The sequence below is a fragment of the Agelaius phoeniceus genome, chromosome 13, assembly GCF_051311805.1.
Source record: "Agelaius phoeniceus isolate bAgePho1 chromosome 13, bAgePho1.hap1, whole genome shotgun sequence".
In the NCBI taxonomy this organism is placed as follows: Eukaryota; Metazoa; Chordata; class Aves; order Passeriformes; family Icteridae; genus Agelaius; species Agelaius phoeniceus.
In genome coordinates, this window is record NC_135277.1 from 13,874,504 (window position 1) to 13,890,735 (window position 16,232).

The 16,232-nt window shown below is 41.6% G+C and overlaps 1 protein-coding gene and 1 long non-coding RNA gene across 3 annotated transcripts in view; one reads left to right on the forward strand and one right to left on the reverse strand.

Annotated features, from left to right (window-relative positions):
- The window catches only part of ALDH1A2 (aldehyde dehydrogenase 1 family member A2), a 54,785-nt gene extending 43,468 nt beyond the window's left edge, over positions 1–11,317 (reverse strand). The window contains exon 1 of one of the 2 annotated variants that reach the window (XM_077185288.1): positions 11,214–11,317. In XM_077185288.1, the coding sequence (XP_077041403.1) occupies positions 11,214–11,216 (3 nt within the window). In that variant the 5' untranslated portion in view covers positions 11,217–11,317. Of the gene's footprint in view, positions 1–8,688; positions 9,153–11,213 lie in introns of those variants that run through there. The other variant, XM_054641975.2, reaches the window with a different exon arrangement.
- On the forward strand, positions 3,708–7,585 carry LOC143695140 (uncharacterized). The gene is made up of 2 exons (XR_013184088.1): positions 3,708–3,796; positions 6,844–7,585. It is a non-coding gene; the product is annotated as an uncharacterized LOC143695140 (long non-coding RNA).
- Positions 11,318–16,232: the final 4,915 nt, after the last annotated feature.

The window sequence follows — 16,232 nt, forward strand, 5'->3', positions numbered from 1 at the left end:
AATAAAATAGCCAAGAGAAGCCTAAATTAAATAAATAAGCAGATATGGTCTGTGGAAGGGTCACTGGATTCTGAACACAACCTGGCTATGGAAGGGAGACTGAAGATAATTCCAGAGGTGGCTGCCTATTTTGGGGAGATCCTTATTTGGCTATCCCAAGGTAGATTATATTTCTGTTCAAAAATTAGAAAAGCAGAGCCACTAATTGGAAGACTGGAAACTGACAGGTAAAAATACTTGTTCTGGGGAATCATCTTTAATAAAAATCTAACACCAGCAGTACACCAAAAATCATTTAAGGGCCGAGTCCAGGACAGGTCCAGTGCTTCACTCCCAGCTGTGCTGCAAGGAGTTGAAATAAAATTCCTGAAGTAAAAAGAAATCCTGATTTCTTTTTATTTCAGAAAATGCTAATGCATCCTGAAATCTACTGCATCGATTCTTCCAGTTTTCAAAAGGCATCAGGAATTGCATAAAAACCAATGTGTAGAGTGTACCAGGGTGATGGTGGGGGTGATGAGGAGGATGATGATGATGCATTAAGTGGTGTTTCTCAGCTGAAGCATGAGAAAACAATGCCACAGCACAGACCTGGAAGGATCTTCCAATTGGAGAGATCTATTTCAGATGAAATGTACACCTGACATTCTGACAAATTTAAGGCATACTGACCTACTCACAATAGGATAAGATCAGCCTTTATAAGACAGTCTAAAAATACCTGTATTTACACAGAATGGTAAATAGCTCTGCTTTGGAAAGAAATCAGTCTCATATAGAGATAAGACCTTACCTGTGTAAATACATGTCTTTGGAATTTCTGTCTGGGAAGGCACTTTCTGATAGTTTCTGAGTAAAACCCAAGGGATTTAGGGTAATCATTGCCTCAGGACCAAAGCATGGTAAGAGGGCAGTGTCTCCCTGCCATCCTCTTTCCAAGTTCAGCAAAGGGGCTGCAGCCTGTTTTACCATGCAACTCTTCTGGTATTTTTGTGACTTTCCAAATGGATTTTTTGTAACTCACTTATTTTAAATTAGGGCATACTATAAATCCACATGGAAATTAGTAAACATATCCTTTCTGTAGCCACACCACCTGCTGTGGGCCCCTCACAGCTGTCCCACAGCATCCCCTTAAATTTTGAGTTCAATTCAAAGTCTTCATTACCTACGAATCCCGCACAGATTAAGGTCTATGTACTCTAGTGGTCAGTGTGGTCCCGGTGTTTTAGCCTCCAGCTGAAGCCAATTGAGATTGAGCTGACCTTAAGCATTTTCACTTGGGTCACAGAACATGATGTGGTTGGTTCTCTGCAGTATTTGCCCCCTTCAGTCCAACAAAGCTGGAATGCATTATGTTTCAAGTCACCAATATAGTTCACCAGGCTCTCTATGAAAGGCACTGACTCCAAGTAATCAAGGATTGGGTTCTCTTTTTCTTTTTTTCATTTGGGAGACTATTGCAGCAACACTTTGATGTGGCTTCACATATCACACTTGTAGTAATGAAGTGCTCCTAAACCTTAGTTCACCATGTGACTTATCATTGATGTGTTGTATTCATGTCACAAAAGCAGACTGCTATTTACAGAATAGACTCATGAATAGAAATATGGTTTTGGACAAATTCTGAAATAGGGAACTTGCATTTTGGAGAAAACCAGATAGGAATATGCAGATTGAACAGCAATTCATTTGCTAAACATAACAGTAATGAATGATTGAGCCCTTGGATGGCAATCAATGTTTAGACTTCATCATTCTCTGCCTAGTACTTGGTAGTAAATCTTCACACAGCTATCCATGCACTTTTTGTGCTTTAAGTAGGGATATCTTGTCCCTTGTCTGAGGATCCCTCACTAGAGAACTGCATAGAACTTCACCTTTCTGAAGATTGTTTAAACCTCTACACATCTGTGCTTATATTACTTTTACATGGCTTTCTTACGATCTTGTCTTCGTTGAATTGCATTTTTTGTCTGTTGTTTCTTTCAGCTGAACTAGATTTGATATACTGGTTACTTGTTTCAAGGAATGAGTTCTACTCCTACAAAAACCCCAAACAGATAAAAAGCTGTGGGGTTTTTTTTGAATTGGGGAGAATAAAAGAATTTTCAAAAAATAAATAGAGAAATGCCACAGTCCAGCCCTACAAAAGATAGCTGCAAAACTGTAAAAAAAGAAATATGACTTTATGCAAGACCTGACAAAGAATTTATGATATGGACCACTGTACTCATCTTTTGTCATTTATCTCTGTAAATGTGTGAGATTTCTTGGAAGATAGTTAGTCAAATGAGAAGCCGAGATGAATCAGTGGATACAATTTATTTAGACTTTAAAAAGGCTTTTGATGATAAAGTCCTTAGCAAGAGGCTATTAAGGAAAGTTAGTAACCATATGGTGAAAGATAAAGTCCTGCCATGGATTAAAAAGTGGTTAAGAGATAAGATAAAAAGACTGGAAATAAACGGATAATTCTCCCTGGAAAGAGGTTAATAGCAAGGTGCCCCTTCATTACTGTGACTGGCAATCAATATCTTGGCTCACCTGCCTTTGCAGATCATTAATAGTAAAGTACAGAGTTTGTAGATAAAAACGTTCAGGCTAATCAGAGTATTGTAGAAAATATTACTGGGGCTGAAGTTAAATGACATTTGGGCAACTCAAGGGAGATGAAATTTGCCAAAGACAGGAAATGCCAAGGCTCTTGGAAGGAAGGGTTCAGACAACTTCTGGATGTGGATCTGTGCCATGATTTGCAATGTCCATGAACAGCTCACTGAAGGGAAGTGTTCACATGCCTTGTAAAGAAAAGAGAATAACTGCATCCAGTGGGGCCATGGTGTGGTCCTCCCAGGCAGTTTATGGCACTGAATAACTTCAAACTGGCAGAGCCCATTCAGATCTGCTGGGAACAATTTTGCATCTCCACAGGGAGATGGACAAGCTGCATCAAGAATTTTTGGACAGTGGGATTTATCAGAAAATGCAGATCTACAAGATTGAAATGTAATATGAAAATGCACCAGAACTGGTCAGTTTCTGTGGGAAATCTTTCTGGAGGACAAAATGAAACGGAGAATGAATGAGGTTGTTTTTTTTGTCAGAATGAAAGAGTGTGAGAGCGTGTGTGTTATTCCTTGCTCTTGTCCAACATCATGATTATTCTTGAAGCAAAGACTCAAATCCTACTTTTTCTTCATTAGTGTCCTGCCTACTGGGCTATCAAGCTGATCTCTGAGACCTCATAAATACTTACAAGTAAATTATCCAACAACAGATGACATGAAATTCTTCCACAATATGGCAAAGTTGGCAAAATTTGGACCCATTCCCCATGAGAAATTAGGGATCCATGTTCAAGTTTCTGCTCTGCTTGCGTCAGGGGGATGAATATGTCTGCCCTTCAAGTCAGGCAAGTGCTCTGTTTATTACTGGCCTTCTGGTTTTGGTATGCAAATTAATACATGGATCTTTTGCATTTGAATACTTGAAGTGTTAAACATTTTTTGCAATGAGAAAATCAATGAGAAAGTCTTTCAGTGCATCATCTGACCCTACCAACCAGACAGAGTCAGCAATATATTACTGTCCAGCTCGGTGCATTAAACCAGGGTGCATTTTCCCTGAAGATCCAGCGGATTCAGCACAGTAAGAGGTCACTGCTGCCATAGTTACCCTCAGTAACACAGTTCTCTAGCTGGGGCCAGTTCAGCCCCGTGCTTTCTGTGTTTTTAAGGCTCATGGCTGCTGTGGCTGTACTGGAAGAGGCAAAGGCAGGGACTGGATACACGTAAGGCTATGCTTGTTTCTTGTGCCCTCATGCAAAACTTGGGTAAATTGGGTTTGGGCAGAAGACCATAAAGGTTTGGGAGCAAAGAATAATCCCATATTCAGGCTACTAACTGGAAGGAATTGCATAAATATTTTCCGATCACTATCTGAGTTGATGGATTGTAATACTAAAACCAAGGTATGAATGCACTGGAAGATAATTCAAACTGGAGATTTAAACAACAGTAAATCCTCATACAGTATACACACTGAAACATCATTTGTGATGATACAGAGCAGCATCCCTAGTGTCAGCATCAGAGGCTGAAGTGTTCCACAAAGGGGTAAAGTAGCTGTTCTATTTGTCTACTCTTCATGTAAACTTCTCTAATTTTCTGTGCCCCATCTTTTGTAAAAGAACTGTGCTCACCTAGGTGACCCAAAAGCCAAGCTGTTTTTTTCAGGCATTGCTCAGTGGATCTGACTTCAAAAGGCACCAAAGTAGCTCATTTAGGGAAAGACAGATGGGAAACTGCATGTATTCCTCACTTACCTGAGTTTTGCTAAAGCTTGTCTTCTGTTCAAAAAATAACAGATTCTGCATATTAATCTAAATAAAGTAGATTTCCCACCTTCTATCGTAATGCCAGTCTAGAATTTTATCTGGAAAACATGTGCTGAAATTTTAATGGAAAGGGTAATGCCAAGGAAGCACAATGGGGATGAATATACTGAAAGCTAGAAATAAAAGACTTCAAACCCAGATGCTTATCATATGACAAATAGAGATGTATTTGTTATCTTTTGTCTACTCAGAAGCAGTTTGCCTATACTTCATACAACTCCTGTATACAGCTTTCTGTTGCAGTGCTGGGTAGTTTACCTGGCCTGTGTGTAGAAACTGAACAGATTTTAGCCTGTGGTGCAAGGGTAGAGGCAAACCCACTTAGACAGGACAAAGAAGATATGGTTGTCAGCTAAATCACAGGCTGTTAATAGAGAAATGTTTCATGTGCCTCCTCACTGCCACTGTGCTGTAACTTCATCCCTTTAGGGCACTTCTTTCTAAAAAGCTCTCAAAACCACAATTCTTCAGCTTTTCCTTATGCTAAAGTTGTTCAGCTCTTGCTCAGACTTAAATCAGTTGGCAAGCAAGAAACAAAACATAAACCATCCATCTGGATTAGTGTGCTCAACATAATGCAAACTGAGAACGTTTATTCACTCAGCTACCTGATGTGTGACAGAGCTGTGACAGGAGAGAGCCCTGGGCTCCTCATTCTGTACCAGGCTGTCCTTGAAAGAGTCAACATAACTTATAAAAACCACAATGAAAATATTTTGTAAAGCAAACGTGAAGATGCCATTATAACATGATTATAACAAAGGAAGGACAGCCACATCGTGCAGAAACACCTTTAGCTCCTCAAATGGAGACAGCAGGAGGGAAACACTGCAAAGGGCTCAATCCACTGGGCTGATTCCATATCTACTGTCAGATACTTGGGAGACAGTCTCAGGAGGGAAAACGGAGTTTCATAAAAGTTTGAAAGAGAGAAGCGATCAGTGTAACAGTGCGAACCTTCTGACCACCCTCAGAAGCTGTCAGGTTCTCTGGGCTGTGCTCCCCATCCTAAACATGCCAATGACATGTCCTTAGCAGACATTACACTACTGCTTCTCTCACACATCTGATATTTCTGGAACAGCCCTTCTGGGGGAGTTTCTGACACAAAGCTGACTTTTGTAGAAGCGTGACTTATTCCCAGGGGAGGGCTGGATCCCCTTCCTACCTAAGAGCCCCCTTACATATGGAGCACAGCACTGCCGGCACGCTCCTGACAAGCCTGAGGAGGGCTTGCTGTGCCACTGGGCTGTGGAACAGCCTCATTCCCTGCAACACTCCTAGATGCCCTATTCTGCAGATGCACTCTCTCCCCAAATGCTAATGTTAAAAAGTAAAGAGTTACAGAGCCATCGCAGTGAAAAGAGAGATAATCCCAAATGTAGCAGTTCTAGTCCTTGCCAGCCACACAGAACTTAACCCTGTGTGCTTGAACACTCACCTGCATGTCTGGTTCACATCCTGCTCACCAGTTCTTATTACACACATCTACAACACTTTATTTTTCACAGACTGTGCCAAGGTATTAAAAAACTGGGAAAAATATTTCTAATGACTGGTTTTTTTAAAGCAGCATAGGCTGACTTCCAATACTGAAGTCCCAATAGCTACTACTGCACATCTTAGATAAAACCACAGCATTGTGCAATTTTCATCACTAAATCATGTTTTTCTGACCTACCCAAACATACATTGCCTCTGGGTGCTCTGTCAGGTGTATGGATGGGAAGGACTTCACATATAGTTTTCTGCTTATTTCAATAAACTTACCAAAGTAATATTTCACGAGTTTTAATAATTCTGCTAAATAATTGAATAAATGAGAATTACACAGGTGATATTTGTTTCATCTATGTAGTTGGAACAAGTTTTCATAGAAACTCCAAGGGTAATGCAGTTATTAAAAGATTAATTAATAATTTTATTTTTCCCAGTACATATTACAAATCTTTAACAAAACTCACTTAGGGAATCCTGGAATTTTAACATGTTCTACCCTAAAGAGCCTGTCTATTTACCAACTTCAGAATTACAGAAATAGAATTTAATTGGCAAAATATATTTAAAATTTTTTCACTAAGTTTAAATGTTCATAGATACTTCTATTTTTCATAAAGAATTAACTCCCAAATGGTTATGTTTTTACATTCATAGACACCTGTAATAAAGAGTTCAAGAATTCTGTGTCCTGGTTGTGTATTTAAAATTCCCAGCTAACACGCAGGAGAGAGACTGCTAGGAATGCTTACAGATGTCTGATTTTACAAGGTCTGGGGTTGTTTTCTTTTTTTTTTTTTCCTTGCTAAAGTGCTTTAGTCTAATGTTATTTATTGTTTATGGAAGTTGTTTGTCATTTAGGACATGAAGTGACCACTCCCTCAAAAGAAAGAATCAAGTTACAATCCATTATTTCATTTTTTGATTGTTTTTCTTTGTAATAGGTGGGAAAGTGGATCCAGGATAAAAGTCCTGCCCAAGACAAAACTCCAAGCTGAAGACTCCAATTATCTATAAATCACTTGAATTTCCTGCAGAGAAAGAGAAAAAGGAGGAAAGTGCGAGACAGACAGAAAAACAGAGACAGAGGATATGCCAAGGGAAACATTTGATACCTGTCCTAAACCAAAATTTTCTCAAAAGCAACCAGAAGTTACCTGATATCCAAGCTTAGAAGAAACACATTGCTGTTGTTTTTGGCTTAATATTGAAATGAAGTAACTTTCTTTTAATTGTTCCATTAGTATAAAATGTGTAACATTTTAGATCTGAGATGATGGAATTATGTATTGATTTGTTAAAGGTCACTGTACATTCTCACAGAAAGAAAGCTATGATTGCTGATGACTGCTGTCCTTTTCAAAGGTTTTTAGAAACAATTCTCCAGTTTTAGAACAGAGAAATGCAAGTACATTTTTGATGCAAACTGGCTGTGATACTACTCCCAAGTATTTCCCATGAAATCCTCCTGAAGCACAGCGCACACTGAAACCAGCAATGAACAGAATTCATGCCAAATACTCTTTGCACAGTATGATTGCTCCCGAGGTGTAGCACTACACAGCATCCAATAATTGCATTCCTTACTTATTTAACTATTTGAAAAGAATTTATGAGCAAGAAACTATATGCATTTTTAGATTTGCATACTGCAGTTTGCATTAAAATGCAATGAAATTTAAAATAGTTGACTTTCCTCTGAAACATTCTTCTAGAACAAGAAATTGCTGTAACAAGTTAGAGGACAAATTAATTTTGGCACTCACTAAAAAAAAGAGAAAAGATGAAAAGCTTTTAAAGTGATGATATGGAAGAAAAAAAATTACACTACATCAGCCAAAATGAGTCTCCTATCAGCATTAAAGCTCCTGAAGTTGTATTTCCAGTAGATAAAAATGTTATCACCTTTTTCCAGTGCTGATGTGCTTATTTTCCTATTAAGTTACTTGGTAATTAGAAACAAAGTCTGACACATTGTAATCTCTTTATACAATAGATCTGAAACCTCTCCAACAGAAATTAAAACATTCTTTAAAGATACTGAAGATGCAAAGATTAAAAATATAGAAACGAATTTTAAAATGCAAAATGCATTTACAAACAAATGACTGTTTTTAAAGCCCTTTTTAATCAACAAAACCAATTTAGTCTCATAAGACACCACAGAAACCCAGCAGATTTTTCTACATTTCTACAGTGGGTTTGTTCTTAACCCTCTCTTTATGAAAATCACTCTTTAAAGGTTTGTAGGAAAACATGCCCTCTCGCAATATTGTTCAAGGGTGTCTTCAAGAATCACGGAAGTTCGTGGAGACCTGTTCCAGTGCTGTAACAACCTGGTAGTATTAAGAGTCCTCCAGGAAATGTAAAAGAGTCCCTTGGGTACACAGGGTAATTCAAGAAAGAAAACGTTTTTATTTTCTGATTGAGATACTCAAGTATGTATAGTAACGTCCTCTGAAGTACATCAAAAGCAACCAAAACATACCCGAGAACTACTGATTTTGCACTGAAAATAAACCCCAACGGCTCTGTAGAAAACAGTACATTTACAGAGAAGTGGCAAAGCCAGGTCTAATTTGCTTTCTATTATCCTGTGGTTTTTCAGATGATTACAGGGCTAAAAATCTTTTCTTTTATTACAGATCCAAGGCAGTCTTTTAGCAGTTGTTTTTTTATATCTCTGCACTCACGTTGGGTAGGGCAGAATGAAACTGATTTTAAGCAAAATCCCTCCTTTGGAGAGAAAACCATGAATTTCTCTGCCAGAACAAACGAACACAACTTACCTTGGTGTATTTGATTTCAAGGTTGAGAGTGGGAGAAGGCAGCAGATGCAGAGATGCCATCAGAGCTGCAGGATCTGCCTTCACCTCCCCTGGCATCTCAATTTTACTGGAAGTCATAGTCTTGGGGGGTTTTTATAATACCACCGAGCCCCCCGCTCTGCCCTGATGCTGTGTTGTGTTTTGGGTTGGTCCCCCCCCTCCAAAGCCCAGCGCTGAAGATGTTGCTCTCCTCCTCTGTATATAGGCAGGTGTCAAGCCGGGTCTCTTCTTATTGGACATGGGGGCAGAGGCAGGGGGGCAGGTCCATCCTACCTAGGGCGAGAGCGGCACAGCCCCGCTCACTGCGGCGCAGCCTCCCCGGGCCCCCCCGGCCCCGCGCCCGGCCCGTCCCGACCGGGGGATTCCCGGCACCCCATAGGAGCCCGGAGCTCCCGGGCGCGGCTCGCTGCCCGCCGCCCGAGGAGCGGACCCGGGGAGCGGCCGCGGGGAGCGGAGTACCGGGACTGTCGTGCTCCCCCTCGGCTCCCCGGGGCCGGGCGGGGAGGCGCCGCGGCCGGGAGAGGCCAGTCCCGGCTCCGGCCCCGCCCGGGGCATCCCGCGGGGAGCCCCAGCTCGACACAGGCTGGGGATCCCCGGCCGCGGCGGGATAGCGGCGGAGGGGGAGACATCGGGCTGCACTGAAGAAGCCCTGCCGGGCCGAGGTGACCGGGACACGGTGCCCCGGACCGGCGGCTGCGCTCGGGCGCGGAGCCGACGGGGCAGGGCGGGCGACCCCTCGCGGGACCCGAGGAGGCGCGGAGAGGGCACGGGCAGGGCTCAGCCTGAGCGGCAGCATGTCCGTGCCCGCTCCCCGTCCGGCCGCCGCCGCCCGCTGCTGTCCCGGGCCGCCCGCCCTGCGGCCGGCAGCTCCGTGCCTCACCTGGCGGCCGCGCGCCCGCCCTGCCCCGCTCCCCCCGCCCCGGGCGCTCCCCGAGCGTCCCCGCCAGCCCTGCCCGCAGCGAGGCCGCTGCTCCCCGGGCCGACCCTCTCTTCCTTTGGCGGCGGAGCGGCTGCTCCCCGAGCCTCGGCGCTGCCGCCCCGCCGTGCCCCGGTGCCGAGCGGCCCCGCGCGGGCCCCACCTGCCGCCGCCACAGCGCCATCGCCGGCCGCCTGCTGCCCCCTGCCGGCCGCCACAGAGCGCGGGCAGCGGCGCCTCACGGGCAGGGCAGGCCCGGCGCGGCCGCGCTTTTCCTGAAAGTTCTCTGCAAAAGAAGAGGCTTAAAGGGCAGAGTAATTTGTTCAACAAAAAGCCACCTGATGCCAGCTGTTAGTTTTGGGGGGCACTCTTAGCGGAGGCCGGGTCGTTCATGAGAAGAGGCTGGGCAGTGCCGTACAGCCGGTCACTGGGAAGGCAGCGGGCAAATGGAGCCACATCCAAGAGCTGAGGGCATCAGACATTTATTGTCAATGCCCTACACGCTTCCCTGGTCAAACCTTGTAGGCAGAAAACATAGAAAGCTCAGGCCGTTTTCATTACTTTAGGCAAAATCAGTGAAGTTCTGCTTACTGATGCAAACACTCCCAATGTTTTGAACCTGATCAGATGTCATGTTTTGAAGTTATCGCATACCAGATAGATGAACAAAGAAAGGACACCAAAGCTACAGCTGTCTAAAGTTGGCCAAACAAAGCAACAAGAAATACACCACACGACCTTTTCATTGATACAGTCAAAAATAAACAATGGGATCTGGCCATGTTTTGATTTTGTAACACTATTTGTTTGTTGATGCCCTTTATATCCCTCACTCCACATTTGACAAGTTTGCAGACAATTGAGAAGATTGTCCCAGCATTCTCTTGGTGTTTGTATAGGAGCATGGAACAAAGATTGCTTGTTCCATGACAGGCAGCACAAGGTAGAGTGCCAGTTAAGTAATTTCAGGGTTAACATGTATATTTCTGTAAATTTCCATCTCACTAATGAAGAAGACTGCAGATTTTGCTTTTTCTCATTTTCAGTCTTTTTTTTTTTTTTGACCTGACAGAGGAAATGGATTCATAATATTCTGCTGTAATGTGACATGCAGAGCTGTCAAACTGTGACACTTGGGATGAGTGAGACATTTAAACGTCAGAAATTCAATTTTTAATGGCACACTGGCAACACAGACCTAACACTTCATCACAAGGATGACACCTTCTAAAAGCCATTTTAAAATAAATCAGAGTGGGGATGTGCTCCTCCAAAAAAAAAAAAAAAAGAATGCATTTAAACAAGTTTCAGGAATGAGGAAACTGTATGACAGTTTCATTATTAGATCAATAAAATTCAGGAGATTTTGGTGAGAAGGGATTCCAGTGTGTGTGGAGATGCAGCTCAAACCCACACAATCTGGAGCTGCTTAAGTGACCTTCATCCACTTCTTGCTGTACAAACCACATTCCTCTTACACCTCAAAGCAATTCAGTTTGCAAAAGCCCTCAAAGACCTTTAGCTCAAGGGCTTGTTGGCATTCCCAGATGGAGAATGGGACTGCACTTACCATTCCAGGGGCTCATGGTGTGCAGCCACCCTCAGAGATGTGGCACACGTGTCCTGTTGCTCTTCCAGACGGCGAGGCAATGACTGGAGTTCCTCTTCCACCACCTGGGAAGACACCAATGCCTCAGCCCGTGGTGCCCAGGCCAAGGTGGGCTCTCACCAAGGACAAGAGCAGCTCTGCCAAGCAGAGTGAGGAATGAGATCTTGGAGAGTTTGGGGACACTGATGCACCCAGCCTGGGGAGCTGCTTCCAGGCTTCAGCACCACACTGGTTATAACGGCAAATCGAGACATGGCTTCAAAACATGCAAGCAAATGTTTAACATTTAATAAATAATTTACTCTGGAAGGGATTGCCTTGGACATTAGGACAATAACTCAGTAAAAACAATGAATATGGTAGGAAATTAATTAATTTGTGAGAGAAAAAATGAATTTTAAAAAAAGAAAATAACAGAAACAATACTCAGGATTCAGTCCAATGGTCCCTAAATACCTCCATACAACAGAAAACTACTTATTGCAGTGCTGTAGTTTCTAGTTTGGTTTTTTGGGGGTTTATGTGTGTGTGTGTGGATGGTTTGGGTTTGGTTTTTTTTGGTAAATTTGCAAAACTAAATCAACTGTCAATTAAGTCAGACTGGCTTATTTTCTCTCACATGACTGGGTTTTAATTAAAATTTTACTTAGACAGCAAATCAGAAAACAAATATGTTCTCTTTCAGATTGCAATGACAAAGTCTTCACACTTTGTAATGAAATGGTTGTCAATAAAATGAAGAACAACCAAGTGACTCTGTTTCTTGCTTCAGTCTTCTTCAGTCTTAGAATTTAAGCTAGTATACAGCCAACATCAAAATCGTTCCTGGAGGGTTTTTTTTCTATTTGGAGCAATCTGAATGTATAATTTGAAGATAGACCTTTGTTACATACTGAAGCCTCAATTTTTCCACCCATCCCCAGCAGCTGGTATTATTTATAGATAAGGATATAGACCTGGCTTATAAAAACACCATCTGATGGGAACGGGACCTGTGGTGATCAGACAGGGTGCAAAAGACAAAGCTGCAACGTTGAAGACAATACAGATGTAATTAAGGCATTCCTGGGTTTCTCAGTCAGAGTACTGATACTTTTCTGCTCTATGTTACTGTGTACCTGTTGTCTAAAGGAAATTATAAAACTAGAGGATGAGGTGAAACTCTTTGTATCTCAAAACATCTTTTGGGCAGTTTAGCTGTGCCCAAGCACACATGGACACACCACTGAAATGGGCAGTGGACACAGCAACTCCAACAAGGCTCCAAAGCAAGAGCTCTTCATTCTTCATTCTCGCTACTTCTAATCAGAACATTTCTTATGCTCCTGAGTGAGCTCCAGAAAGCACTGTCACACACAGGAACTGAGTCACATCACTCTATCAGACACTTCCAATGATTCCTCTCAAGATCAACTGCAAAATCTACCCCAAAATTATTTCAATATGACCCATAAGTTCTTTTATATATAACTTTTTCTCTCAGCTGTTCCACTACCATTTAGCAAGGATATTCCTGGTTCCTCATACAAATTCAGTATTGATTGAGAGATCCCACTCCTCTGTACCCTTTGCCTCCTGCTTCAGTAAATCTCTCTTCCTGTTTTTTGTGTGCTTTATAAATTGCTTTTGGAAGAAAAGTAGAGATTGAATAAAAACTTCCCCTAAGTTATTTTTCAGCTCAGACTTCCACTTAGGAAATCTGAACTTCATTTTCTGATCTATACATTAAAGCTTCAACCTCAGGTGTTCTATTTTAATTGCCTGCTATTTTCATTACCGACCATGAGGGCAGCAAATGCTCTTCAGGAGATACTTGTATTTTAATTTATCTGCAAACATAAATCACACATTATAGCACTTTTTTCCTCTAGGTTAATTGAATCAATTCTCTAAATGTCTCTGTGCCTGACCATTGCAAAAGGCTCACTGGTTGAAATCTCTTTAAGAATTATGGCCCTTGAGCTGTGTGCAGGATGGGAGCAGTCCTTGCTCCAGACAAAGCTACATTATACACAGAAAGCAAAAAGATATTGTTATACACCTAAGCAATATGACCTGTGAAGCAACACCCACAATGCTGTGAGAAGCCTCTAAAATATTATTTCAGAATTTTTCATGCATCTCAGTGAATAAATTGTTTTAAAATTGTAAATCTTATTAATAATTGAGCCTGGATATATCTTAAGTTATAAATAAACAGAATGAAATCTACTTTTACTTTCCTTATTTCTACATTACCTCTAACCCCAGAAAAAAATGCTGGTATCAAGAACAACCATTTTATTACTGAATATTCACAAATGTCTAATGAAGAAAATTTGATTTAACACTTTTCTTACTAAAAATTAGTTAAATGGATAATTTTTAGTAAAAAAAGTCAAACAGATCAGCTTTTTTACCTGTCATATTGGCCCTTTTATATCCAATAGAACTGTTAAATGCTGGCAAAATTAACAATTGGTAAATTTACAAAATTTGCAAAAGGAAGAGGCCTAAAGGGCAGAATACTTTCTTCAAGCAACAGAGATCTACATACAGTTGGTAAATTTACCAGTTGTTGCTAAATTTAGTCCAAAACTGAAATGCAAATTTAAGGATTTAAGCAAGCTTCAATAATTCATAATTCAGTGAGAGAAACTAGAAAATGCTTGAAAAAGTTCAATGTTGGACTCACTTTATAAGTGGGTCAGTTTTAAGAATTAGCATTTTAGTTTAAGCCAGCAGCTGAAATGTCACCTGTCCCTCACTGGCCAGAGTGACCTCAGCAGTGCTGCAAAGAGCATGTGCTGGTAACTGTGAACTTATAGGGAACATGTTCTTGGCTGTAGGGATTTTATCCTGAATCTGAATATATAAAAAAACCTTTGTTTTGAAATTCTCTTCAATTTACCTGTTGAAATTTATTATTTGTAAAACACATCAAGCCTCAAATGGATTGACCTTCTGCTAATGTATATCACCTAATGAATGGATGCAATTAACTAATTCATATTGGAATATTGCACTTTCCAGCTCACATTCATCATCACTAAATGTGTGATCTAGTTTGCAAGTTTAAATTTTTTATTATTACCCTTTAAACTAAAGAAATAAGTCTTGTATTTAATTACCTGAACTTACATATTCAATTAATAGCTTCATTACCTTAATGAACATAGATACCATGCAGAAGTAACAAAAGATTGCTGCTGGGTCTGCTCCCAAGTACACCCTATAAAGGGTCAGCCATGAACCTCAGAACACCTTTTTTTTTTTTTTTATTAAAAGGTCTTGATTGTGGAATTTCAAAGGAATTGGGCCTAGCAATCTAATATTCTTATACAGGGTCCCGAGATAAATGTATCATCTATGTTCTAAATATTTAACACATAAAAGGAATCCCAGAAGCAAAACTCGTATCTGGAAAGACAGAGGATTTAAGCAATCAAATATGGATAATTCTGAATGAAAGGGCATTAAAAGAATGGAAACCAGGCAGACTGACAACTCACCTACTAAAGGATGAGGGATGAGTGGAACATGGAGTGAAACAAACAAATGCTCTCGTTGTGGGAGAGAGGGGACAAAGCACTGGGAGCAGCAGCTCTTACAGAATATTATCTCCAACAGAGGGCCAGATTGGGGCTGGATGGCTTCCTTGGAGGCCCAGGCAGAGTGGGAGACAGGCAAAAGTAGGTGGGTTGGTGAGTCAGGTACAGGAAACACTGTCCCTTTCCCAGTGGAAATTAGCTTTTAGAACCATGAATCAACTCTCCTAGTTAGCTCCCTGTACTTGCCAAATGCACAACTTTGCTTTTGTGTGTCAGTAGAGTCAAATGTGTCATTATCTTTGGCTTTCATGCTACATTCTTTTTATCAGTTAGGTAGGCTCAGATCTCCTCCTCTTCACAACCCTACAAGTAGCCTTGTCTCAGAGCTGCTACAGGAAACCTGTGCCCTGTAGAATGATGAAAGGTTTTGATAACGTGTCCCATTCTGGTTAAGAAAACACAGGATTCAGATCTCTGCAATATACTTGGATCCACTGGATATACTTTGAGGCTTTCTTCATGCTGCATTAATATATTTAGCAAGATGCCTTTTGTTTTTAATAGCAAAGCAATATAAGAAAAGGGAATATGTAGGAAAAAAGAGCAGGGAATTGGCTTAAACAAGGCATCCTTCTGTACTAAATTGATCTATGCTTTAAAAGCAGAATTCTTTTTATTATACTGCAACAGTCTTTCTCTGGATGCATTCAGAAAGTAAGGCTTGCCCATACCATCACCTACCAGCTAAGCTCCTCCCAGGGCTGAGAAGGCAGCACAGCCAGTGCAGCTGATAAGAGTGGTGCACGTTAGCATCTGTCCAGCATTGCCCTGACACTTCCACGGGGTGCCAGCACTGACAGCCCTGTCACAGGGCCCTCTGCAATGGAATGTTATCTGTGCCCCTGTGTGCCAGCACGGCTGCTGAGAGATTAAACTGGCTCAGAAACTCTCAGGCAGGACCTGTGTTACACAAACAACAAGCTTTGAAATTTACTATCATCAGTTCTACAACTCTACATATCATATATGTGTGCAGTACCATCAGTTATGCACTGAGGCCTAATGGTGTGCCCAGCCAGTCAAGAACAAAGCAAAATCCTGGGTCCTGCTTTAGAGAAAGTCCAGTTTAGTTCTCCCTGAAATCAGTGTCAGCAACAGCAGACATATACATGTCAGGCCTTAAAGATTATGAGCAAAAAGGCTGAAGTTCACAGATGTGTAAGGGCTTGATCTCATATTCATGATACAGACAGAAATGTTTTATCTGGACACTGAGATCACAGAGAAGAAAGAACAAATTCTCAAGCAGTCCCCTTGTGTGCCATGCCCCTTCTCCAAGGTGGACTTAGCTAAACCTGAGCTGCTCATTGCAAATATTTCTCACCTTGAGCACTTTTTCACCAGGGACAGCAGAGACAGAGGGGTGACCAGGAAATAAAATAAATAAAGA